Genomic DNA, 26,616 nt, shown 5'->3' with positions numbered 1-26,616 from the left:
ATTAGAAAGGCAAAGGCACAGAATGAGCTCAAACTAGCTACGGGAATAAAGGGAAACAAGAATACATTAGAAGCGAGAAAGACCAAGGAGAGGGTAGGCCAACTGGTCAGTGAGGAGGGAGAAACAGTAACAGGAAACTTGGAAATGGAAGAGATGCTCAATGACTACTTTGTTTTGGTCTTCACCGAGAAGTCTGAAGGAACGTCTAACATACTGAATGCTAGAGGGAAGGGGGTAGTTTTAGAAGGTAAAATAAAAAAAGAACAAGTTAAAAGTCACCAGGGCCTGATGAAATGCATCCTAGAATACTCAAGGAGCTGATAGAGAAGGTATGTGAGCCTCTAGCTATCATCTTTGGAAAATCATGGGAGACAGGAGAGATTCCAGAGGACTGGAAAAGGACAAATATAGTGCCCATCTATAAAAAGGGAAATAAGAACAACCCAGGAAACTACAGACCAGTTAGTTTGACTTCTGTACCAGGGAAGATAATGGAGCAAGTAATTAAGGAAATTATCCGTAAACACTTGGAAAGTGGCAAGGTGATAGGGAACAGCCAGCATGGATTTGTAAAGAACAAATCATGTCAAACCAATCTGATAGCTTTCTTAAATAGGATAACAAGTCTTGTGGATAAGGGAGAAGTGGTGGATGAGGTATACCTAGACTTTAGTAAGGCGTTTGATACAGTCTAGCATGATATTCTTATCAATAAACTAGGTAAATACAACTTAATTGGGGCTACTCTAAGGTGGGTGCATAACTGGCTGTATAAGCATACTCAGAATAGTTATTAATGGTTCATAATCCTGCTGGAAAGGCATAACAAGTGGGGTTCCTCAGGGGTCTGTTTTGGGACCGGCTCTGTTCAATATCTTCCTCAGCCATTTAGATATTGGTATAGAAAATACGCTTATTAAGTTTGCAGATGATACCAAGCTGGGAGGGGTTGCGACTAATCTGGAGGATAGGGTAATAATTCAAAATGACCTGGACAAACTGGAGAAATGGTCTGAGGTAAATAGGATGAAGTTTAATAAAGACAAATGCAAAGTGCTCCACTTAGGAAGGAACAATCAGTTTCATACATACAGAATGGGAAGCGACGGTCTGGGAAGGAGTATGGCAGAAAGGGATCTAGGGGCTATAGTGGACCACAAGTTGAATATGAGTCAGCAGTGTGATGCTGTTGCAAAGAAAGCAAACATGATTCTGGGATGCATTAACAGGTGTGTTGTGAGCAAGACAGGAGAAGTCATTCTGCCGCTCTACTCTGCGCTGGTTAGGCCTCAATTGGAGTATTGTGTTCAGTTCTGGGCACAGCATTTCAAGAAAGATGTGGAGAAATTGGAGAGGGTCCAGAGAAGAGCAACGAGGATGATTAAAGGTCTAGAGAACATGACCTATGAGGGAAGGCTGAAGAAATTAGGTTTGTTTAGTTTAGAAAAGAGAAGATTGAGGGGGGACATGATAGCAGTTTTCAGATATCTAAAAGGGTATCGTAAGGAGGAAGGAGAAAACTTGTTCATCTTGGCCCCTGGGGATAGAACAAGAAGCAATGGGCTTAAGCTGCAGCAAGGGAGGTTTAGGTTGGACATTAGGAAAAAGTTCCTGTCAGGGTAGTCAAACACTGGAATAAATTGCCCAGGGAGGTTGTGGAATCTCCATCTCTGGAGATATTTAAGAGTAGGTTAGATAAATGTCTATCAGGGATGGTCTAGACAGTATTTGGTCCTGCCATGAGGGCAGGGGACTAGACTCGATGACCTCTTGAGATCCCTTCCAGTCCTAGTATGCTATGATTCTATCTCTCTTGCGCAAAAATGGCCCCTAATTAATTATGCAAATGAAGTGCAGCAATATGTTAATCCACGCTTCATTTACATCGGCTTTTGCGCAAGAGGGACGCAGTGTAGATTTAGCCTAGGTGTGTGGGTTACAGGAGCAGAGAGATTATTTCATCTCTATATCTGGCACTGATGTGATCACTCCTAGAATACTGTGTCCAATTCTGGTGCCCGCAATTTAAGGAGGATGTTGATAAATTAGAGACACATCAGAGAAGAGCCAAGAATATGATTTGTGCACTAAAAACATTGTCTTATAGGCTGTGGCTACACTGCTTTTTTTGCAGAATGCTCATATTTGCATATCTTCTTCTGATTCTTTCTGTAGAAGAGGTTTTGCCACTATTTGGCCCCATGTAGATGGGGCCAAATGTCAGAAAAAAACCCCTCTTTTGCAAGACCCCTTATTCCTCGTAAATTGAGTTTTACAGGATCTTGCAAAAGAGGGTTTTTTTCCGACATTTGTCCCCCTCTATACAGGACTAAATAGCAGCAAAACCTCTTCCACAAAAAGAATCAGAAAAAGACACGCAAATGCGAGTGCAATTTGCATATCTTCTTCCGGGAAAAAAATGGCAGTGTAACCGTAGCCACAGTGATAGACTCAAGGAGCTCAATCTGTTTTGCTTAAAGAGAAAGTTAATGGATTAATTATAGTTTATAAGTATCTACATGGGAAACAAATATTTAATAATGGGGTTTTCACTCTATCAGAAAAAGGCATAACATGACCAATGGCTGGGAGTTGAAGTTAGACATATTCAGACTGAAAATAAGACATACATTTTGAACAGGGAGTAATTAACCAATAGAACGATTTGCCCAGGGTTGTGATGGATTCTCCATTGCTCACCATTTTAAAATCGAGATTGGGTGTTTTTCTAAAAGATCTGCTCTAGGAATTATTTTGGGGGAGACTACAGGAAGTCAGACCAGGTGATCACAAAAGTCACTTCACCTTTGGAATTTATAAACAAGTTTCTACCCCCAAAAGCAGAGCTGATTAAAAATCAAAGTTGTCCCTGCCATTTATTCGCCTTCAAGAGTTATAAAATCCCCAACCACTAAAATGGTCATTTATCTGAACTATTGTCTATAATACACTGTAATTGGCAGGGCACTGTATCTCTTCTCCAATGGTTGCCAGCATGTAGACTGCACACGTCAGAATAAGTTCTTCAAATAAAAACAGAGCAAAGGCACGACAGATAGGGTTGCCTGGCATATGGTTTTTGACTGGAACTCCAAGTCAAAGAGGAACCTTAGCAACTCCAGTCTGATTGACCTGCTAAAAGTCTGGCTGGCCACAGCAAGGCAGGCAGACTCAATGCCTGGCTCAGCGTGGCTCCAAGGAAGTGGCCAAAATGACCCTCCAGATCCTAAGTAGAGGGGTGGCCAGAGGCCAGAGTTCCGTGCACTGCCCCCCATCCACAGGCGTCACCCCGAGCCCTGGCTCTGCAGCTCCCATTGGTTGGGAACTGCAGCCAATGAGAGTTACAGAAGCAGCACCTGTGGGCTGGTGTGCTGAGCCCCCTGGCCACCCTTCCATCTTGGAGCTGAAGGTACATGCTGTCATTTCCCGGGAGTGCAGTGGACTTGCTCTGTCCTTAAGAAATGTCGGGGCCACTTGAGCTCAACACCCTCTAGAGCCTGCACCCAGAAACCTCTCCCACACTCTAAATGCCTATCCCATCTCAGAATCCCCTCCCTGCACCCAAATACCCTCCTGGAGCCCCAAGGGGTCTTGGAGAAGGGGCAGGGCAGGAGCGGAGCTTTGCGGAAGGGGGCAAGACAAGGGTGTTCAGTTTTCTGCAATTAGAAAATTGGAAATCCCAACAACAAATCAGGCCAAATTTTGCCCTCTGATCACAATTCAATACATTTCTTGAGCATGTGCCTAATTTTAAAGAGGGGGTGAAAACCCATTGAATTAAAGGAGCTAGACACATGCTCAAATAACTGTCTGAATGCAGGCCTCCAAACTCAATCATACCATTGATTTCAGTGGAATTATTTCACCCTTACTGAGGTTGTGAGCACAGAATATGGCCCAGTGAGCCTGTCAACAATGTCAGTGGACTGCATTTGATCAAATTCTTCTTTGGCATTAGAGCTACAATATTTTTTACTATTGTCTAACTACAGACAGTTGCACAATTAACATTGTTTGTGCACCACATTTTTTTTAAACAGAAAAAAATAGCTCACAGTCAGTGGCCTTTGCATGCTAGCTGTGACAAGTGACTTCACGATGCTTTGCCTTCCTCAAAGTGAAATCCGCTGCTTTTGACGGGGTCACATTTTGCCATGCTTACTTAGGCTGAACAGAACCTAATGCTGCATCCAGCTCCACTGAGGTCAATGGAACTACTCTTGCAATAAAAAAGAACAACCTTCTGCAACGTAGGGTAGCAGAACAGGGGCTTGTTGCTTTACAGGGTGAAAGGTTCAATGTTAAAGTGAATGAAGTGTCCTATTGTGAACCCTGTCTTCCCTCACTGGGGAGCAGCTATTCACACAAGTATGTCTATGGAACTACACACGTCACTTACAGCTTACTGGGGGAGTAACGAGTTAAAGTCTAGTTCCAGCATTCACATGATGAGGATGATGTGAGCCATATAAGATTAATGGGTAGATGCTCTACACTCAGGATTAATTCATTTTATAAAAACTTATGACATGAAGTTTCAGTTGGCAAAAGGCCCGATTGTGCTCCCACTGAAATAAACTGCAAAGCCCTCATTAATTTCCTCTCCATCCCCTCTCTCTCTGCTATTTATTTGTCCCCTGCCCCCTTAACTCCATTCATCAGAGTAAGTGGGCTATGCCCACAAACGCTCATGATACCATCTACATTTTTGTTAGTCTCTAAGGTGCTGCTAGACTATTTGTTGTTTGCCAATTTAAAGGGGCCTGTGGACAGCCAATCAGGGCCAAGCCAGGCTCTATAAGGTGGCTGCAGAGCAAACAGGAGGTCTGTCTTGCTCTGACCAGCAAGTGCAAAGGACTAGCTCCCCGTAAAAGGAGCAGCACCTTGGACAGAGCAGTGCGGGTGGGCTCAGCTCTAGGCAAACTGCCAGACTGTTGCTCTGATACAGGGAGGAGGTAAGTGCAAGGGCTACAAGGAAGTGGTCCAGAGAATATTGGCAATAGAAGGGAGTGAAGGAGGGCAGTAGATGGGACCCACAGTAGTGGGCGGGTCTGGATCGTCTTCCCCCCCCCCCCCCTTGCACTACACTTGCCATGGAGGAACCTGGCTGAAAAACTGCAATTTGCCCCTGAAGCGAGGGGCTAGATTTTGCTGCTGTACTGGACCATCGAGGCTGCAGATGGACTGCTAATTCCCCCAGAAGGAGGCAGAATGCGGTTGGGAGAAGACTCTGCAGAGTCAGAATATTATCTAAGTATAATGAAATGTTATGATAATTTAAAAGTCAGGAGCCAAAAGTAAACAGAGCACACTTCTTATCAAAAAGGAGAAATAGAATGATTCAAGCAATATGCAGAGAACTAATGGATTTTTACTAAGGAAAGAGCTTTGCCTGCAAGCCCTTACACATGCGTAGTCCTGGGAGGATAGTCATTATGCAATTTTAAAGCTGTAGTAGGAAGGTAGAAGGTCAGGTGTCTGGGGAACATTTCTTAGCAGTGAGGGTCAGGGGCCATTTGTGGACAATCTAGCATAGCAGTCGAAGCTCAGAGAAGAGAATCAGGTCACAAGTCCCATGAAGGGTGAAACCAAAGTCAGAAGTCACACCAGGAATCAAAGCCGCAGTCAATAACTGGGGTTAGCATGAAGGAACAGAAACATGGAGCAATGTGATAAGGACCAAGTAGCACGAACCAGGCAAAGATATAGGCACTTGGCCTTAGGGGTTCGGTCAGCAGCAGGCCTAGTCAATATTTGCTGAGACAAGTGGTGTGATAGGAACCGGATGCTTAATATTAGGAGATAGAATTGGCAGTAAGCTATTGATCAACTGATCCCTCTGAGGCAGCGGGCGTTGTCTCTGTTTGCAGGGTACAGCTGCAGTTTCCCTAGCTGGCATTGCAGTCCGGTGGCACAAACAGTAAGGCTCCTGATTTACAACCCTTCCTGGGCCTGTATTTGAGACCTGTGGTCTGTGACAGTTCCTTGGGGCCAGGCTTTTCAAGGCAATCCTTGTGGAAGGCCCATGGTTTTGCAGGGACATGAACAGGCTGGACTGGCTCCCAGGAATATTCTTTGGGCCCATAATCTTCCCAGTCAATCCAATAATGCAATGCTCCTCTGCATATGTGGGAATCCACAGCTTCATGGGTGATTAATCAGCTCCGCCCAGCCAGTCAGCTCCATGCACGGAGCCCTGAGCCTCTCACTGGGGGGGCTGATTAATCATCACCTGTGAGGTTGTGCTGCCACGCAGCGTAGAGGGAACACTGATCCAGGATATTCTGAGCTATGGAGACCTCCTGGTCCTGAATTTGAGCCGGGATGATAGAGGAGCACACACTGAGTAGTGTCAGCACTGCTGCAGAACTTAGAACCAATGAAGTCAATAACACTGATACATAACAATAACCTGTTTCCAAGAATATAAAACACAGCTGGCTCAGTCACCTATTGGGGGTCTCAAAATACAGCCCATAACTGCCACACAATGGGAGGTGAGTTCTCCGAAGCTGAATGTCACCTGCAGTAATTGCAACATAGTCCCACAGGCCTTGCAATATGACGCAGTAGAAGGGATATGCAAGGGCCTCCACAAAAAAGGATCCCAAATGTCAATATGCTGGCCCAGCACAGGACAGGATCTAAAATAATAGGTGGAATCATGCTAATGTTACCCCATTTTCATTTCTACTTTCTGTTGTTGAGCCAAAAACCTCATTGCTACAATTACAGTTGCAGCTTCCGCTTGCTCGGAGTTTAAATGAAAACTTTTCCAGAAAAGATGGCAGTGTGGAGCCTTGAGTGACTGCAAACAAGTAGTTGCTATTTCAGCACCCTAGCAGGAGGAGTGCAGAAAGTGGTCACACATGCTCAAAAGCTGTGCTGAAGCTGTGTGTTCATTAAGGGCTGACCTTCCTGTGTGTAAATATGCAGTCCTTTAGTTAGAACCTTGAACTTGCTCCTGATTGACCAGGAGCTTTCATCAGGGTACAAACTGGCAGCCATTTGAGCACCAGTCAGATCCAACCTTCCCCTTCAGAGAGAAGATAGGGCTGCCAAGATAACCAGACTGAATCTGTAGGCTGGATCTCATTACAGTTGCCCATAATTGTATAAAACTCAGTGGGACTGAGAAAATACCATCCAGGAGGAATTGCAGACTGCAGACCAAATGTCTTTGTTAACTGCATGAGATCACTGAATCAAAGACACCTCAGCAATCTTAACAGCTACGTAATTGACATTTTTTTTCTTTCTTAATCAAAGTAGTATCTATGCTCAATATTGTGGGTGCTGAAATATTTGGTTATGTGATACCACTAAATGTTCTGAATCTAGTTTTAAAAATAATACCTATGGTGAGCCTTTGTGAAAACAGAATAGCTGATTGTCAGAAATTCCAATCCCCAGGGCTTAGGTTGTGTATTATAGAGTCCATTTTAAAGGAAAATAAAAAATCTCTAGCTAGTGATGTTGGTTTAGCTAGGCTGCGTTTTAACTGCTGTACTGTAACATTTTTTCTTTGGAATGTTACTTAGTAAAAAGAGTTTTGAAAAGGCTGAAAGAGAGAGAATGTTTGTGTGTAAATGCATTATATGGTAGGGTTTTCCTAAGAAGAAAAAGAATGTGAACCCTATTATAATAGCCACTTCTAGCATGTGAAAAGTTCTTATAGAAAATCTAGCAATAGATTTCTTCTACGTGTTGAATTCCAGGTCTGTGCAAACAATTTAAGTCAGAGAAAGGAGTACTGAGACACAGAACTGGTGAGCAAATTGACTTACCGCCCCCTTTATTTAGGTTGCACTAACTTTGCAGAATAACCAAAAAGACACCACATAATGAGTTTCTTAAAGCCTGGACAAAAAAATACTACAGGTGGGATGATCCTGGTCTGGCACTCTCAGGACCTGAGCAGTCCCAAATGACTGCACTCCTGGGTGCTGACCCCACTGCCTCTGGCCCAGCTGGGGCTACGTACCCAGTCCCAGCTGACAGGGTTGCACTCCTGGCCGTGCTAGCCCCGCTGCATCCAGCGGGGCAGGGCTGAGCTCCCCGTCGCCAGCCTCAGCCAGCCCCACGCTCCTCACCACTATGAGCCCAGCCCCTAAACCTGGCCAGCCAGGACTCTCTGGTCCAGAAATATCTGTGGTCCTTCCAGACCACAGATTTTGCCAGACCAGAGAGTCCCAGATTTTAGAGGTTCACCCTCTATGAGTAGGAGAAAGAACATTGCTAGACCTGTGTGAGAGAAGATTCACCCCATCTGAAAGCCATTTGTTATTTTTTCTATGTGTTGAAGTTCTACTTACAGACTCATAGAAACATAGGGCTGGCTTCAAGGGACCTCAAAACATCATTTAGTCCACCCCTTATGCTCAGACAGGACCAAATAAATCTAGACCTTTCCTGACTTTCACTGACAGAAATTCCACAACCTGTCTTGGAAGCTTATTCCAGAGCTTAACTAGCCTTATCCTTAAAGGATGTGAGTCTCAGAGATGCCAAATCTAACAAGTCTTTGGCCATCAGAATTCAGTCAGAAGTTTATCAAAGTTAAATCAGGAGACCTAGTACAAAGACAACCAAATGAACCCAAACATTGGACAATACCAGCGGTTATCACTGAATGGAGTAGCATCCTGTGATCCTGAAAATCTGAAACTGATTGAAGTACTTGACAGAGAGGGAAAAAAGGCAAAAAATAGAGGCACATCAAGCTGGTTCCCAACATGGTTCAGTTGCCATATGATCCTAGCAGCAATGACCCAGGAGGGAGATAATTCTTTGGGAAAAATTCCTAAATGTGTTAAACAGGAGCCCATGTAGAAGCATGAGCTACAGATCTGTGACTGCACAAGTGCTGCTGTGACAGATTCATATCGTCTCTAGATCACGCACATTTGTGTTACACTCAGTAAAAGACAGTCCCCAACCTACAGTCTAAACCGGGGGTGGGGAACCTTTTTTAGGTTGGAGGCTGCTGACCCACAGAAAAATCATTCAGGGGCCACACACAAGAGAGAAGCAAAAAAAATAAAAACAAACAAAAAAAAGAAACCCTCACTGACACGGCCCCCGACTGAGAAGGAGAAAGACACTCCCCCCATTCCCCTCACACACCAAAGCCTAGAAGGCCCAGGCTAGTAGATTTTGTGTGCTCCAGCCCCACAATGGGGCAGCGAGAGGCTGAAGAACCAGTGAGGGCTCCCCAATGTTGGGGGAAAGCCCTAAACCTCGGGGGACAGATCCAGGCGAGCAGGGGAGAGGGGTCGCATGCGGCCCCCAGGCCTTATGTCCCCCACCCTTAGTCTAAATAAGCAAGACAAGGGTGAGAAGGGAAACAAATGAGAGGGTAAGCAAGTTATTCAAGGTTGCATAAGAAGTCAATGGGCAAAGCTAGGAGAAATAGTACCCATCTCCTGAATCCCACTCCAGTAGCCCGCACTGGTAATTAACCAGTGCCAATGGTTATTATCAGTACATTAACATTAAACAGAGAACAAATATGCATTACTAATAAAGATCTGCAAAATGAAAAGGACAAACTTACTGCATTCTTTTCCTTTCATGGGGTCAGGTAATCCAGAGCACTCCACCGATGGATTGGGGACAGCCACTCTCCACCTGGATCCACTGCTGTCACATTCTGTGTATTCATAATGGTAATCTGTCTGCAAATAATTACAAAGAGTCTCAGTTTCCTTATAACAATTGCTCCTCCATTTCACCAGGATCATTAAACAAGAATCCAGTATTTAGCCATCTCTGTTATAAGCAACAATATACCATGCATCATTCCCATCACACTGTTTTCATTTATTATTCCATATTGCATGTGCAAGTGTGGTAGGCTGTGTACAGAGCAAACAGAAAGATACTGGCTGGGATTCTCTAAAGCACATTAGAGATTTAGGAACACAACTCGCACTGAAATTGTGCTCCCAACTTGCTTAAATGCTTCTGAAAAAAAAATCACACTTATTTTCCTTGCCCTGAAGAACTTATAAGGAGATTTTTCAAAGCACACAAGTATGGGTGCAGGTCACAGTGAAAGTCAGTGACTTATGCTCCTAAACCCTTTAGGTACTTTTGAAAATTTTCCCTTTAAACTCTGAGGCATGACCCTGAGGGCCAGATTTCCAAAAGTGCTTAGTTCCTACCTAGGAACTTAAATGAGTGGCCATTTGTTGCTAATCTGCTTTTTTTTTTTTTTAATCTGGCCATCAGTATCAAAAGGGGAGTGGCTACTGAGCACTTTTGGAAATCTGGCCCTTATATAGGTGACTAAATGGGAGCTGATCTCGAAAATCAGGCCTGAGGCCTCAGCTGTGCGTGCTGAGCACTTGAAAATCTGACCTCTGGACCCTTTGAAAACTCGGCCCAACAAATAACACAATAGGGTCAGGAAAGATCAGGTGACAGTAATAAGATCACAGGATCACTCTGTTTTGAAGTGGATGTAAGTGACAGATTTAAAATGAAATAACCAACAAAATAACTCACAACTTGTGGGCTATGATCAATGACAGTGAATCAGATTAATGAATGCATTGGAAGCGTACTTGTAGGAGGAATGCACTTTAGCGCCCACAAATTCCAGCCCACACCAACCATCAACAACCCACGCTCGTCCATGCTGCTCTCATGATGATTCCTCCAGGCACGCTGGCAGGGCATGGGGAATCACCCCCACACCAATGCATTCCATGATTCTTCATGGCACTGGCTTTTCACATGGTGCAGGAGAAGAGGAAAGGGATGGAGTGGCTTCTTGTAGTTGCCAGGTTCTCAGGGCAGATCAGTGCTGCCACCAAGGTACATAAAATCAGTCACCAGATATACAAATTGTCACACCCACAAGAATTGCAACTTTCCTTCCTGGTTCATGCAAGAGGGGGAAAGCAGCACCGAGGTTTCATATTTCTGAATCTCCTGAAATCTTGGATAATAATCCAATTGCATTTAACATGATTAAAGCTTAGTATTGTACACAAAGCTGAAAGATTTGCTTTAGCACAGATATCTTTAGGACTCAACGTGAGGTTTCAAACAAAACACCACAATGCATTAGAAACTACAGATTCACGAAAACGTTTGTCTTCTAAATTATACAGTAATGGAGAATAAGACACTATTATCTCCTGAGCTGCAAGAGACATAGCTTTATTGCAATCTCTAGACTATGAATATATTCAATTTTCAGTTTTCCCCTTCTCATTATATAATCTTCAAGAAAATGGGCCAGTCCTTAATCACCTCCTTATTGAAATCTTCCCATACAGCAATCAGAATATTTAAATAACTTAGAGGTAGTGGATTGAAACTATCTCACGGCTTATATCATACACAGAAAACTCACAGTCTATATTAGATACCTGAGACTGGAATAAGCAATGGAAGAGAACATTTCAACTCTATAATGGTGTCTCACTCACATCATCAGCTCTCATTTTTTGCTTCACAATAGCAAAATTATACAGAGCAGGTGTGGTGCCAGTCACCATATGTTGGTCTTGTAACAGGGAGTGAGACTCCAGCCCTAGTCATGGGTGGTGCAGGCTAGGGATGTGAAAAGTTAACTGGTTATCTTCACCCTTAACTAGTGAGGTTTATACTGCAGGCAGGTGCATTACAGCCATGGCAGGGGGAGAGGGCAGAGGGGGAGAAGGGCATTCCATCCCTGCTACAGCAGGCAGAGGAGCAGCTCCAGCCTAGCTGGGCTGAAGCTGCCCCCAAGCCCACCCGTTTAGTTAACTGGTTAAACAAAGTTAAAATGGTTAACTCATTAAACAGGATTTTACATCACTAGTCCAGGCTCAGGAGGTTTAAAGACCACCTAGAGCCCAGCGAGCTGAGCTCCAAATTCAACAGGAGCACCCACCCAGCCAGCACCCTACCCAAGTGCGTGACCATGATGGATGCGTGACAATGATCCAATCTGTTCAGCAGTAGAATCTATGGAATCCAACCTAATCTGTCTTTCCTGTTCAGTTTCTAGCTAGATATTGCAGCATTTCACATTTACCTGTTTGCTTTTAACGCTTCTCACGTTTATAGTCTTTACATTTGGCCATGTGCCTATTTGTTTTACTCCATAGTCAGACACTTTGTTACTTTTCTGGGATAAACCTCCAGGACCTGAACTGGTCCCTCCTCCAATATAGCTGTCATTTCCATCCAATCTTTTTATTGCACAAAAAGTGGAACAACTGGCTTGATTGTCAGGTATTAAGATTGTGTTTTATTATGAACATTTCTCCCAGCAACTACTGAAAACCCACTATAAATGGAAGACTCATTCTGGTTAGTTTCTTGGAAAAGCACCAACATGCAAGGTCAGCAGCATTACATTTCAATTGACAGAGTAATAGCAACTGGAACAGCACAACTGAAAAATAGGCTGATTCACTCCAGTGTTCATTTATTTCACTCTATACTGAATTTTATTTTCTTCTCGACAGTTGTGTCTAGGGATGTTAAATTTCGATTAATCAGCTAATTGAGCAGTCGATGGAAATTCCATGGACTACTCGATTAGTCGATAAGAAGGAGGTGGGGGACAAGCTATCCCAGCTGCGTCTCTGCTTTTAAATGTAGTAAGAGCCACCTGCAGCTCTTACTACATTTAAAAGGCAGAGGTGCAGTAGGGAACTGCAATGCTTCTGCCTTTGAAATGTAGCAGAAGCCCCATGGGTTGCCGTGGCTCAGGGAGAGAGAGCCCACCCCCAGCCCAAAACTAGTCCAGCCCCAGACCTGCTGCAGCGGAGGCTTCTCTCCCACAGCCAGAATCCAACCTTAGCCTAGACATGCTGTGGCTGAGTGAAGGGAGCTCTTTCCTCCCTCCCTCCAAACCTGGCATGGCCCGGGAAGAGGTACCTATCTTGAAGCCCCAGTCCGGAGTTGCCACAGCAGGGAGAGGCACCTCTCCCCTGCCAATACCCCAGCCCAGGTGCTGCTGAAGGGAGAGAAAGCTGGGGGAAGTCTTCTCTCCCCACTGTAGCCCTGAGACCACCTGCACACTAACCCCTCATCCCCAGCCATAGACCTCATACTCCAGCACCCCAATCCTCTGCCCCAACCCTGAGCCACCTCCCACTCTGCACGCCCTCTGTCCCACCCCACCTAGGATTGCCAGGTGTCCTGTTTTCTACCGGACAGTCCAGTATTTGCTCTCTCTGCCCGGTAAAAAAATTCAGAAAATACTGGACATGTACAACGTCTGGTATTTTCTGAATTTCTGGCTGGGCGCCGGATGGAAGCCTGGCAGGGGCGGGGGAGCAACTAGGAGGCGGGGTCGCGATTGGCACTAGGAGCCTCTGGTTTTGTGCAGAAGCCGGGCGGGGGGAGTGGCTGGGAATGTCAGCCACTCCCCCTGCCCCAGCCTGGCTTCTGCTAGCAACTAGAGGGAGTGCCTGCTGGGGGCTCAGCCCATTAGACTCCGGCTGCAGCCAGTGGCTGCCCCGGCCCCGCGACATCACAGGGCCCCACCTCTGGCACAAGACACGGACCCACCACTCGGGTCCCTGCAGCGGGAGCACTCTGGCTTGGCCGGGTTCGGGACCCGCCCCACACACAAACCTGGCAGCTGCACCCAGAGCACCATGCGAGGTCAGAGACACGCAGCACGTGCAGGCGGCAGGTCCTCACCCTGGGCTGGCAGCTCCTGCCCCCCCCTCCCCACACACACAGCTCCCACCTTGGAGACCCCACAACTACCCCTGTGAGCCCCTGACCCCCCCATGTGCCTCCTCACAACCTCATCCTGTGAGCCCCCCTCAATTCCCCACTTCATCCCAGGGTGCTTTGCCAGACACCCCAAAATCCTGAAAAGTCAAGCAGTGAAGTGTCCCTGGTCTCTGTTTGCCAGATGCTGGGAATGGGCAATAGGGGGTGGATCACTGCGGTTTTTGCGCCCTCTGTCCGGTAAAAAAATTCAGAATATACCAGACATGTGTAATGTCTGGTATTTTCTGTTTTTCCGGCTGGGCACTCAACGGAAGCCTGGTGGTGCCTCCTGTGGTTGTGTGCTGAAGCCAAGCGGTGTGGGGGTTTTTTTTGGTATGCCAGACACGCGTGATCTTTTCTTTTTTTTCCCCCCTCGACAAACATTTTTATCCCACGTGTTCAGTATTTTTTGGGAGAGCATTACCCCCACCACATGAATTTTGTTATGTGCACCTTCCATATTGGTGCACATAACAAAATTAATTCCACACATGCGTAGGAAAAATTGGAGGGAACACTGCTCAGAACCCTCACATTGAGAAAGCTACACTCTCTATTCTCAGGCTACTTTCCCATGTTACCTTTTGACCACATCGGGCAAGGAGCTCCCGTCTTACCTACCACACTGTTGTTGTAACACAATACACTCCAACAATGTTTTTTTTCTTCCCTCCCTTTGCTTAGTGTGTGAATTTGTGTTACCTGTTCCAGAAATAATTGGGCTAAGCTCAGCAAAAGTAAGTGCCCCCAATGCTATCCAAAGCTACTGTTTGCCAAAAGGGGCATCCATAATCTTTAGAGACCCATGAGCTATCTATATTTAAATGTTAAACAGGGATTAGCTGTGTACTAAAAAAGTCTCTTGGAGGAAAGAACAGTCAGAAAGGATTAGCAGAGGCTTTGACCCAGACACTCTAGTGATCCCTCCAGACTAACCATACCGAAAGGGAGAAAACGTTTTCATTCCTTTTGTGCACAAGGGGATGTGACATCCCAAAGAATCACAGAAATCCGAGAAGGGGAAAAGATTCATTGGGTCACCCCTTCCCCCATCTCCCTGCCAGGTCAGGACTGTTCGCTGAAATGTACCGTGTAGTGCTCTGTGTAGTCCATTTTAATGCAGCCAGGAATGATGTTCCAACACTTACCAACAAGAGACTCTTTCACCTGTTATGTGGGGCTTGTCTAAACAGCAAGTCAAATGTGAATCTACAATGCTCAAGCCTGCCATGCACTAACTGGTTGTATGGACCCACCGGAAGGTCTGTATCATGCTGTGACGTATTCCCATTTCGAACTACAGAATTTTTAGGTCACAGCAACAGGGTCCATCCTGTGCAGCAGGCTGGTGTGATTCAGAGTCACTGTGCATTAATTCCCCATGTAGACAAACCCTTGGGGGCATCCTTTGGATTTATGGGACACTGCTGTACAATTAAATTGGTCATCCGATGATGGGAGGGGAGGATGACTTTTTTTTAGACGTGATTTCTTCAGCGACACACCAATGAAATAATTTTTTTTTAAACAAATGTTAAAGGTCCTATAGAATCCTAGGGCTGGAAGAGACCCAAAGAGGTCATCGAGCAGGACCAACCCCAACTAAATCAACCCAGCCAGGGCTTTGCAAGCCGAGACTTAAAAACCTCTAGGAATGGAGATTCCACCATCTCCCTAGCTAACCCATTCCAGTGCTTCACCACCCTCCTAGTGAAACAGTTTTTCCTAATCTCCAACCAGGACCTCCCCCACTGCAACTTGAGACCATGGTGCCTCGTTCTGTCATCGGTCACCACTGAGAACAGTCTCTCTCCATCCTCTTTGGAACCTCCCTTCAGATAGTTGAAAGATGTTATCAACTCCCCCACCACACACACACTCTTCTGTAGACTAAACAAGCCCAAATCCCTCAGCCTCTCCTCAGAAGTCATGTGCCTCAGCCCCCTAATCATTTCTGTTGCCTTTCATTGGACTTTCTCCAATGTGACCACATCCTTTCTGTGGTGGGGTGCCCAGAATTGGATGCAATACTACAGAAATGGCCTCACCAGAGCTGAATAAAGGGAAATAATCACTTATCTAGATCTTCTGGCAATGCTCCTCATAAGGCACCCTAACATGCCATTTGCCTTCTTGGCTACAAGGGCACACTGTTGACTCATATCCGGCTTCTCGTCCACTGTAATCCCCAGGTCCTTTTCTGCTGAACTGCTGCTTAGCCAGTCGGCCCCCAGCTTGGGATTCTTCCTCTCCAAGTGCACGACTCTACACTTGTCCTTGTTGAACCTCATCAGATTTCTTTTGTCTAGATCACTCTGGACCTTATACCTACCCTCTAAAGTATCTAACTCTCCCCCTGGCTTAGTGTCATCTGCAAACTTGCGGAGGGTGCAATCCATCCCCACATTCAGGTATTAATAAAAATATTGAACAAAACCAGCCCCAAAACCGACCTTTAGGGCACTCTGCTTGATGCCAATTGCCAATCAGATATTGAGCCATTGATCACTACCCATTGAGCCTGACAATCTAGCCAGCTGTCTATCCACCTTACAGTCCATTTATCCAATCCATACTTCCTTAACTCGCTGGCAAGAATATTGTGGGAGAAGGTATCAAAAGCCTTGCTAAAGTCAGGGTATATCATGTCCACCGCCTTCCCCATGTCCACAGAGCCAGTTACCTTGTCATAAAAAGCAATCAAGTTGGTCAGGCATGAGTTGCCATTGGTGAATCCATGTTAACTATTCCTGATTACTTTCCTCTCTTCCAAATGCTTCAGAATGGATTCAGTGTGGCTCCCCTGCTGACCCCAGTGGCTGTAAGGCTGCCACTGCCAGATTCCTCACCCGGGATGTGGTGGAGTAGGGAGGGCCCACATCCCCCCTGCCATCCCTAGATTTGGGTGGCAGTCTCCTCCTGGTTCAGGGCGGGGCAGACAAGCAGTCTCGGCAGCACCAGTGGAGAGGGGGAGACTTCCACCCAAATGCAGGGGTGGCAGGGGGGGATGTGGGCCCTCCCTACTCCACCACATCCCAGCCCAGGGATCTGGCAGTGGCAGCCTTGCAGCCACTGGGGTCAGCAGGGGATCCACACTGAAGCCCGCTGACCCAGCTTAAAGGGTGATCAGATCCGCCTGATCAGCTGTTGCTTCCCCTGGGCCACTTCCAGACTCCCACTCTGGTTGTACCTGTTCCACTGGTCAGGATGGGTCCCCAGGGTCTGTACGGCCCCAGTCTAGAGATAGGGAGAAAAGGATTTTCTTCTCTGGACCAGGGCCTGGTGGCCCAGGCCAGTTGCCCTCCTCGGCCTTCTCAGGGTAGGCCTCCGCTCCCTCCAACAGCCCACCCCCTACCGAGCTTCTGGACCTAGTTTTTATACTTCCTGCCACTCCCCCAGGCTGCTGTGGACTTAAAGAGGCAGGCTCCAGCTCAGCCCATCTGGGATCAAGAGAGGTTCTCCCTCCTCAGGATCAGTGAGCGGCCATCCCTGCTCACTACAGTCTCCCAACAGACCTCAGGGTGATTCAAGTCTCCCATGAGAACCAGAACTTGTGATCTGGAAGCTTCTGTTAGTTGTACAAAGAAAGCCTCGTCCACCTCATCCACCTGATCGGGTGGTCTATAGCAGACACCGAGCACATCATCACCCCTGTTGCTCCCGCCTCTAAACTTAATCCAAAGACTCAACAAGCTTTTCTCCCACTTTATACTGGAGTTTTGAGCAATCATATTGATCTCTTACATAGAATGCAACTCCTCCACCTTTTCTCCCCTGCCCGTCCTTCCTGAACAGTTCATACCCTCCCATGACAGTGCTCCAATCACATGAGTCATCCCTCCGAGTCTCTGTTATTCCAATCAAATCATTTTTTGACTGCCAGGACTTCTACTTTTTCCTGCTTGTTTCATGTGCAGACACCTTCGATAACTAGCTGATTGCCCTACCTTCTCTATATAAATCCAGGGTCCTCCTCTGTTGCACCTTCCTCCTGGTGTTTCTTCCCAGTATCCCACTTCACACTCACTTCAGGGCTTAGATTACTGTCCCCCGATAAATCTAGTTTAAAGCCCTCCTCACTAGGTTTGCAAGCCTGCCTAGACTAACACAATAAATTCAGAAACTAACAGTATATACCTGGGATTGGCAAAAGTCAGTTGAATGGCTTCATTACCACTTGAATGATTCTTTCACAGGTCCGATGTTATGCTAATAGGTCTGGCAAGGCTTGTTCACTTTTAAGAGGAAGCAAAGCCACAGAACGAAGACAAAAAGAGGCAGATGAGTGGCTATTACGACCCAGTGGTGCCCCAAATTTTTGGGTGCCCTATGCAACTGTGTATTCTATGTATGGGAAGGATGGCTCTTCAAGCTCTTTTAGGTCTCCTATGTTTTTTCCTGCTATTCAAGGCCTGGAAGGGAAGATACAGGTGCTCAACTCCTCTCAGGTTCCAGAATTTAGCCTATGTTTTTCTTTCTTTAATTTCAAGCCATTACTCACAATTATAGCCTCTTGTAGAGTAAATATTTCCTCTTCCCTCTTTGTGATTATACTCGCCATTGTCTGTGAACAAGCAACATGTCCACACTTAGCTAGAGCTGTCCACACAGTTAGGGCCTGATGCTGGAGCAGTTTCTCGCATGGAGTAGTTCTTGGGCACCTAAAAACAATCACTGAAGTCAATGGGATTACTTAAATGTATCAGTTCTACTCAGCTGAAGGAAGGCTCAATAATCTGCATCTTTGGGTATTTGTCTCTTTCCCTCACCACCCCCACCCCACGTAAATCTCTCCATCCCCTTCTGCTCTACTCCTCAAAGCTGGCTTCCAGATTTGAATCCAGCACTCTAGGCAATGCCAAAAGTAGCTGTTCTTACTCAGAACTTCTGGGGGAAAAAACAGCCCCATTTTTTATGTAGTGACCTAGGCCCACCGAACTGCAGCATCCATCACCCTTCTGGAGTACTGAGAGCCTGATCAGCAGAGCCCTTTAGCATGGGTTAGCATTAAGCACACACTTAAGTACCATTGACTTGAAGATGAGACAGACTGTGGATAAGTACTCTGCTGACTCAGGACTTCTATTCAGTACAACACATTAGTGTTTACAGATCAGAATGAGTAAGCAGCAGATACAGCTATTGCTCATACAGCCACATACTTCAAGTGTGCCAGGCAGCATCTTTGAGATCTTCCCGGTATTCACTCCCCCTGACATGCCCACAATGGTGCTGGAAGATTTTTCATAGTGGGGATACTGAAAGCTCCCTGTCCACCCTGGTCCCCTCTCCCCGCCCCACCAAGGCTGGGAGCAGGGCTCTAACTCTGGGAAGTGGGTAAAGGAGGGGAGCCCACACCTAGGGGCAGGCATAGGGCAGAGGCCAGCAGCTGGAACCCCATATTGCAGGTCCAAGAGCAAAGCCCTGGCCATAGAGCCAGGCACAGGCGCCAGCAGCTGGGAGAGTCCCAGAGCAGGGCCAGAAGGGGGTCAGGCCCGGCAAACAAGGGATGGGGCAGGGCATGGGACCAGGAGCCCAGACCCAAGTAAGATGAGGTGCTGAGGAGCAGAGTGTGGGTGGAGAGTTGAGAGCCGGGCATAAGCATGGGATATATCCCCAGCTTTTATGTGCTGAGCCATTGGCTGGGGAGCAGGGCCCGGGGCAAGAGACCCTACATAAAATCTGGGTGTACTGTCATTCCCCTACATCCTGCGCCTATGCATGCTGATAAATGTTTAGTCCAAACAGGCTAATGGGCACTAGGCTTTCCCTTGCAGAGAGAAAGGGTCACTCAAGGAGCCTTGAGCTGCTCTAAAAGTAGGCAGGAGGACAAAGACAGACTGTCTTTATCAGTATTTAGAAACAACTAGTTCACAGGAAAGCATTGGAAGGTATATTTTGACCCAGATAAAATGGTGAGAGCTCTATAATTAGACCATTCTCACGCAAACTAGGTCAAAACACTGCCCTAACTTTGAGAAGTGGCTCCAGTCCATAACTTTGTTACCATATAGAGAGCAGTGGTTCTCAAGCAGAGGTACACATACCCCTAGAGGGTACATCAGTTTACCTAGATATCAGCCTAGTATTAAAAAGGGCTACACAAAATACAAGCAAAGTCAGTACAAACTAAAATTTCAGAGACACAATGACTTGGTTTAACAGCTCTATATACTAAAACTCAAGTATAATATTTATATGTCCATCTACTTATTTTATAATTATGCAGGGAAAATGAGTGCCAGACATTTTTCAGAAGTCATGTGGTCTGACTCCTTTGTATTTCTATGTCTGATCTTGTAAACGAGTGGTTTTAAATGACTTTGGGGAACCCAAGACAAATGAGATGCCTAAAAGGGGTACAGTAGTCTGGAAATGTTGAGACACACAGATACAGAACAAACTGTCTGTGAAACTTCTCCCTTATGTACCTACACTGCCCTCATCACTGTAGTATTTGAGCATCTCATAAGCTTATAATATGTTTATCCTCACAATATAAGTCCAAAGGAGGAAGGGCAGTGGTGTTATCCCCATTTTACAGATCAGATATCAAGGCACAAAGAAGCTAAGAGACTTGCCCCTGATCATAAAGAAAGTCTGAAGTGAAGCAGGGTCAAGTGGAGCAGGAGAAAAGTCTCCCAAGTCTTTATCTGGTGCCCTAATCAGTAAATCTACCTTCATAATGCTACCTCTCCTTAAAAATATCCCTCTGCTAGGATGCCTACAGCCACTGGTTAGACAAATGACAAGCGATGATTCCTGCTCAACTCTGTGCTTTTTACCATTACCTCATCCTCCCAACCTAACCGCAGCCCAGCTGACTGTTTTGTTCACTTTTTACATCCTGGTGGTCATTTAGATAGTGAGCTTTCTGGGGCAGGAAATGTCTTTTGTTACACGTCTGTACAGCATCTCATACAACAGGGTGCTGCATCTTGATTAGGGTTCCTACGTGCTATCCCAATAATAATATATACTAACAACGATCCTCACATATTTTTTTACCTCAGTGAAATGATAGTGATGTGCATGGATCACCCAGCCTAATCACTAGGTTAGGGGTGCATGCCTGGTAGTGAATGCCTGACAAGCCCACATAGGAAACAGTCTTTTCTGCTCCTTGGCCATTACCTGTTAGAGAGCATCACCTCCTCCATATCACTTGGCATCACAGAGCCAGGTATGAAGCATTGTGTGTCTACACTGCACACTGTCTTCATTTATGTTTCACCAGTTCCAAGTCAGTGGAATTTTCCCATTGACTCAATGAACATGGGACTAGTTCCCAAATAATCAGACATAGTTTGCCTTGGCAGAGATGCTGCTATTTGTCACAGTGACACCTTCAGCCTCTGCCAAATCTTCTTCAGCAGCAGCCCACAAGTTGCTACTGGGTTTGTTTTATTTTATTTTTCTCTCCATGGCCATTTTTAGCAGAAACAAATTCAGGTTAGACAGTGGGCCTTTCAGCCAGCAAAAGCTTTTCCTTTTACCACAAAACATTACAGAGAACCTACACATGGCACTAGACATCTTTGAAAGTGGTATTATTAAAACTGGAAAGACAAGTACAGGTCGACCCTCCCTTAATCGGGATGCCCTTGTCCGGCAATATCCATGGTCTAGCACCAACCACGGATTGTTCCCTGGCTTTGTGGTCCAGGAACAGAGAGGTCTGGTGGCGGGGCAGAAGCACCATAGAAGGCACCGGCGACACAGCAGAGAGCACCAGTGTGGGGGAGAGGGGGTGCAGACGGGCGGCACAGTGGGGAGTTCTGGCCCCAGCGGTGGCCAAGGAGCTCTGGCCCCTGTCCAAGAGGCAGCCAGGGAGCTCCGGCCCCAGATGCAGAGCTCCGGTCCCAGCCATGGAGTCAGGCAGCTGCGGAGCTCTGCCCCAGCTTCAGAATTCCAGCCGTGGCATTCCAGCCCCAGCAGCAGCAAGGTAAGTGGCATCTACAGAGCCCTGGAGGGCTGGAGCAGCAGCAGGGCCAGGCTGGAGCCCTAATCTGGTGGCAGCCCAGGTCAGAAGAGGCAGCAAATCCCCTCGTTTGGGACCAGTCAGCGAGGTCCAACCTGTAATGGTCAGTAAAGCAGAGACCAGCAGGGGCAGGGAACCTAACGCCCAGGAACTGGATGTACTCCCCTCACCCACCTTCAGCCCCTGCTTGTGTGGATCCGTCTCCCGAGGCTCAGGGCTCCCCCTTAGCATCGGCGCGCCAATTTCCCACTCCCTCGACATCACACTCGGAGCTGGAGCGCACGAAGTCTACTAGCCTGCCCCTCCCCCAAACAAGGCTCTGATGTGCAAGGGAAATGTAGGGGAGTCTCTTTCTCCTTCGTGAGGAGCCATGTCAGTGAGGGGTGTTTTGGGTGGAGGATTTTTTGCAGCCTCCAACTGATTTTTCTCTGGGTCAGCAGCCCCCGACCCAAAAAAGGTTCCTCATCCCTGCTCTAGAGCCTACTCCAATGCCCACTGAAGTCAATGGAAAGACAGCAGTACATATTACACAACAGAGAGTGGGTGTCGCCACCCTTGTATATAAGAATCCTATCTAAGTGCTTTAAATCCATCCTATTAAACTCAATACTTATCTCCATTACAGAATTCTGTAGGATGGTTTAAAATCCTGTCAAAAGCTTATTGTTTGCTATTTAAATTCTCTGTGTGTTTTAGAGTCATTTCTAAAGAACCTCTTTATATTTCTTCAGAAGCCCAGTGGTTTCCTCCCTATTCTATACACCTTTTCCTATAGGGTACAATGGTTTCCTAAGCAGCACGTTTTGGATGAAGTTCCTAGGATCATCTACATCAGTATTGTACATGACAACTCCAAGAACTTTGGTGACGTTATTCCCAGTTTAGAGTGGCAAAAGTGACGTATCAGAGTCTCCATGATGAGTGACCCTTGGTGCATTTTTCAGTGCTTGGCAGCAGCTGCACATTAACACTAAAAGGTATCAGAATTCCCACTATAAGTTGCACCTCCTAAAACTAGAATTCTCTGGTCTGCCAACATCCATGGTCCAGCAGGATCATGGATATTCCTGGATCAGAGAACCCCGGTAGCCTAGTGGCAGGAGGGAAATCCAAGAAGGGCTGGGCTGAAGCAGCAGGACTGGGGCTGGCGGCAGCCCCCAGCAGTCCCTGACAACCTGCAGCACTGGGACGGGGTCGAGGCAGCCCCCAGCAACACGGGATCAGGCCAGCGACAACCTGTGGCAGAGGGACCAGGGCTGGGGCCGGAGACTTGGACAGCCCGTAGAAGCGGGGCCAGAGACTGCAGGCTGCCCCTGGCAGCCCGACCAGGGCCAAAACCAGCCCGTCCAGCAGGCAGTCCAGCCAAAATAGCAGCAGTGGGATCAGCAACCCTGCAGGCAGGGGCTGGAGGTAGTTCCCCCGCCTCTCCCCTTGGGCTGGGGGCTCTGGCAGGGAAGCTTCTCTAGTCCGGCAAATTCCCTGGCTCAGGCCCGGTCAGGTCCCGAGGGTGCCGGATAAGAGATATCCAACCTGAACTACCTGATTATGTCTGCTTCAAGCCAGGGGCTGTTTCTTCACAAGGTCCCTGCTCTCCTTCAGGACCTGATCCTGCTAGATGCTGAGCACTTCTGAGAGCTTGGACTCCGACATGGAGTGGAAGATGCTGGGCATCTCTCAGTATCTTCCCAGGCTGGTCCCTACATGAATGCTAGGATCCACTCAGGTAAACTTAGGGATTTCCCCCTCATTCATAAGCATAGTGGTACAGAGGTATGTACCGCACTACCCAGGGCCATAATCAGGGTTGGGGGTCCCAACGCACTGCGCATGGTACCAACATAGACAAGGGACAAACCTTGAACTAAGGGCTTGCCATTTGGAGACACAAACGGATGAGAGGTATAGGGCTGGCCTTACCATGAGGCAAACTAAGGTGGCTGCCTCAAGTGCCAGACTGTGGGGGCGCGACACTAGGACCCAGAGTGTAGAAAATTGTGTCTGCTGCTGGTGCATATGTATTCTCTCTGCTCTAGATGCACAGAGATGGTGGAGTGCCATGACAGAAGTAGAACAGGAAGGAGGCAGAATTGAGACCTTTCAAAGTTTTGGCCCAAGCGAGGGGGCATCATTTGAGCTCCCCACCTCAGGTGCCAAAATGTTGTGGGCCAGCCCTGGAGAGGTAGAGAATGGGGTTGCAGAATGGTGCATCTTTGTTAGTTACCTGGACTTTGGGCAGTGCGGAGAGGTGATTTTTAGTGGGGGGAGGGATAGAGGTAGGAAATAAGGGAGTAGGAAAAGGGAAGAAGAGGGAGAGTCATTTCACAGAACCCCAAAGACTGGATTCACTGAGCTACAAGCTCTGCTTGGGTCCCTCTGAGCACAATACGGAAATGGCTGTCTGGTGCTGGCTACCATGGAGCCTACTTTTCTCCCTGCCTGTTTGTGCCATGTGTCTGGCCTTTTTCTGCTCACAGCCGTGGTTAGGGATCCTGTTCTTAGACCAGAAAATGAAGTCATCTCTGGTCCAGGAATGGGAAGCAGCCACACATTTGTGTTTACAGGAATACTGGGTTTTCAGCTTTGTTCAGCCTCACATTGGCCTTAATAAAAAGTCACAGGCACAGATCTCTGTAGCTGGCAAATTATGGCAACAAAATTCCCAAATGAATATTCTAGCCCCTAGCAAGGAAACCACTCAATTTTGCAGCTAACTCAAAACAAGCTATAAAAATAAAATTAGGGAATTAATTATTTAACTTGCAATTAGACTGTGTCTTTGAAGAGACATTGATTCTTCTCAGTGTTCCCTGTAAACTAAGCTCTTAGGTTGCCACCCAGGAGAGATTCAAATGCCACCTAGCTGATTAGAAGAGCGCCCACAGCCTCCAGCACATGTTTATTGGTGGTGTACATCTGCACATGCTTTGGTGCACATAAAATTTATTCCACAAATAGATGGAAAATATTACTCTGTTTTATACTAATGAACTGCTAGGAAAATCATATGAATAAATGCCCAACCCTGATATGGATGCACAGGGGAGTATGAGGGAATTAAATCACCCCTTCCTCTAGATGGATTCCCCACATGTTGGCTTAGACACGGAGGCAGAGCAAAAGCTGCATGTAAAATATGCTTCTCCACAAATAAAAGTAGGATAAGTAATCACTCCCTTTTTAAAAAAGGTGGCACAGATTACCACCTTAGAGCAGAGAGGAGCAGGGAACAAACCATGGCTCTTCTATTCTAAGGGCTGGTCTACACTAAATCTGTAAGTCAATCTAAGATATGCTACTTCAATTATATAACGGAAGTAGACATAACTTAGGTCAACTTAGTGCAGCTAAGGAGATACCTATGTCAACAGGAGACACTCTACTGCCAAATTACTTTCCTCCTCTTGGGGAAGTGGAATACAGACATGGACGGAAGAGTGCTCTGCTAGCAACTTAACTTGTCTTCACAAGACCTGCTAAATCAACACCGTTGCATCAATTACAGCTGTGCCAATTTAGCTGTACATATAGAAAAGCCCTCTGTCTAGCCTTGATTAAAGCTTCCACCAGTACATGTTGTCTCCTTTATACATGGGTGGGGGGAATAACACTGGGAAGTTAAAGCCTGACATGCAAAAGTAGAGTGACTATGTAAAAAAGGCAATGTTCACTTCTGTCTGGAGCATATATGAGCTGGAAACAGGTGGGAGAAAGAAACACGAGGCCCCATGATGGTCTCTCTACAGTCCCTTCATGGACTATGACGTACCTGAAGTCAAAATGAGGAAAGTGAGAGATAAAACCCAGGCATCCTGACTCCTAATCCCCTGCCCTTACCAGTGAAGAGAAAGGGATATATATTTAAATATAACTCTACAATGTTTCAGATGTTGCCAGTATAGCAGTTAATCAAAAGCTCAGAACATCTGTTTTCCTTGTGTGGTATTTTATAACCCTCTCATTGCCAGTAGGTTTAGATCTGTATCAGGAAAGGTCTCTACAGGTATGTCTACACTACAGCATTATTTCGAAATATCTAATTTAAAAATAGTTCATTCGAAATAGCTTATTTCGAAATAACGCATCTACACACAAAATGCATTTCAAAATAGCATTTTTCTATTTAGAAATAACGTGTCCACACTGAGTGGACGTTAAATCGCATTTAAGGCTGGTTGGAACCAGTTCCAGCAGGGCATCAGGTCAGAAGTTACCTTGTGGCGGGGCACCCTGGGAAGGGCTAGAGGCCCCTATTTCGAAATAAGCGTCTACACAGCACTTATTTCAAAATAGCAATTTTGAAATTGGTGCTATTCCTCGTGGAATGAGGTTTACCAATTTCAAAAGCCCTCTGCTATTTTGAATTAATTTCGAAATAACAAAATGGCTGTGTAGACGCTAAGAAAGTTATTTCGAAATAACTGCTGCTATTTCGAAATAACTTTGCTGTGTAGACGTACCCTTAGGGATCAAGTTTAAAATACAAACTTTATCCTTATTGGAAGTTTTCCTCTTTTCCTTTGAGTTTCAAGAGTAGCTTTACTGCTTCTGAAGAATGATGAACCAACCACCATAGAGAACCAACCCTGTCTAGCCACAAACTGGGCATTACCTAGCCAGCAGCAGCATAGGATCCTCCTCACACTGCTCCACCAGTCCTCATATGAAAAGAGAAGAGAAAGACCAGGGGCGGATATACCAGGGGCGAATATAGGGCAGGGCGAACGGGACAGCCACTCCAGGCCCTGCGCTTCAGAAAGCCCCGTGCATGCGCCATGGCGCCGCTGCGCATGCGCGTTGCGTCACTGCGCATGCGCCGTGGCAAAGGGGGGGGGCCCCGCGGAATTATGCTGCCCAGGGCCCCGCAAAACAGTCATCTGCCCCTGAGAAAGACACCTCTAAAGATT

General features: G+C 46.5%; 1 protein-coding gene across 2 annotated transcripts in view; it reads right to left on the bottom strand.

The window, feature by feature from the left end:
- ELAPOR2 (endosome-lysosome associated apoptosis and autophagy regulator family member 2) overlaps positions 1-26,616 on the bottom strand; it is a 156,801-nt gene that overhangs the window by 81,004 nt on the left and 49,181 nt on the right. For both annotated transcript variants that reach the window (XM_075926150.1, XM_075926158.1), the window contains exon 2: positions 9,557-9,677. In XM_075926150.1, coding sequence (XP_075782265.1) covers positions 9,557-9,677 — 121 coding nt within the window. The remainder of the gene's footprint in view (positions 1-9,556; positions 9,678-26,616) is intronic.

The sequence above is a fragment of the Pelodiscus sinensis genome, chromosome 1, assembly GCF_049634645.1.
Source record: "Pelodiscus sinensis isolate JC-2024 chromosome 1, ASM4963464v1, whole genome shotgun sequence".
Classification (NCBI taxonomy): Eukaryota; Metazoa; Chordata; order Testudines; family Trionychidae; genus Pelodiscus; species Pelodiscus sinensis.
This window is presented reverse-complemented; position numbering and strand designations above follow the sequence as displayed.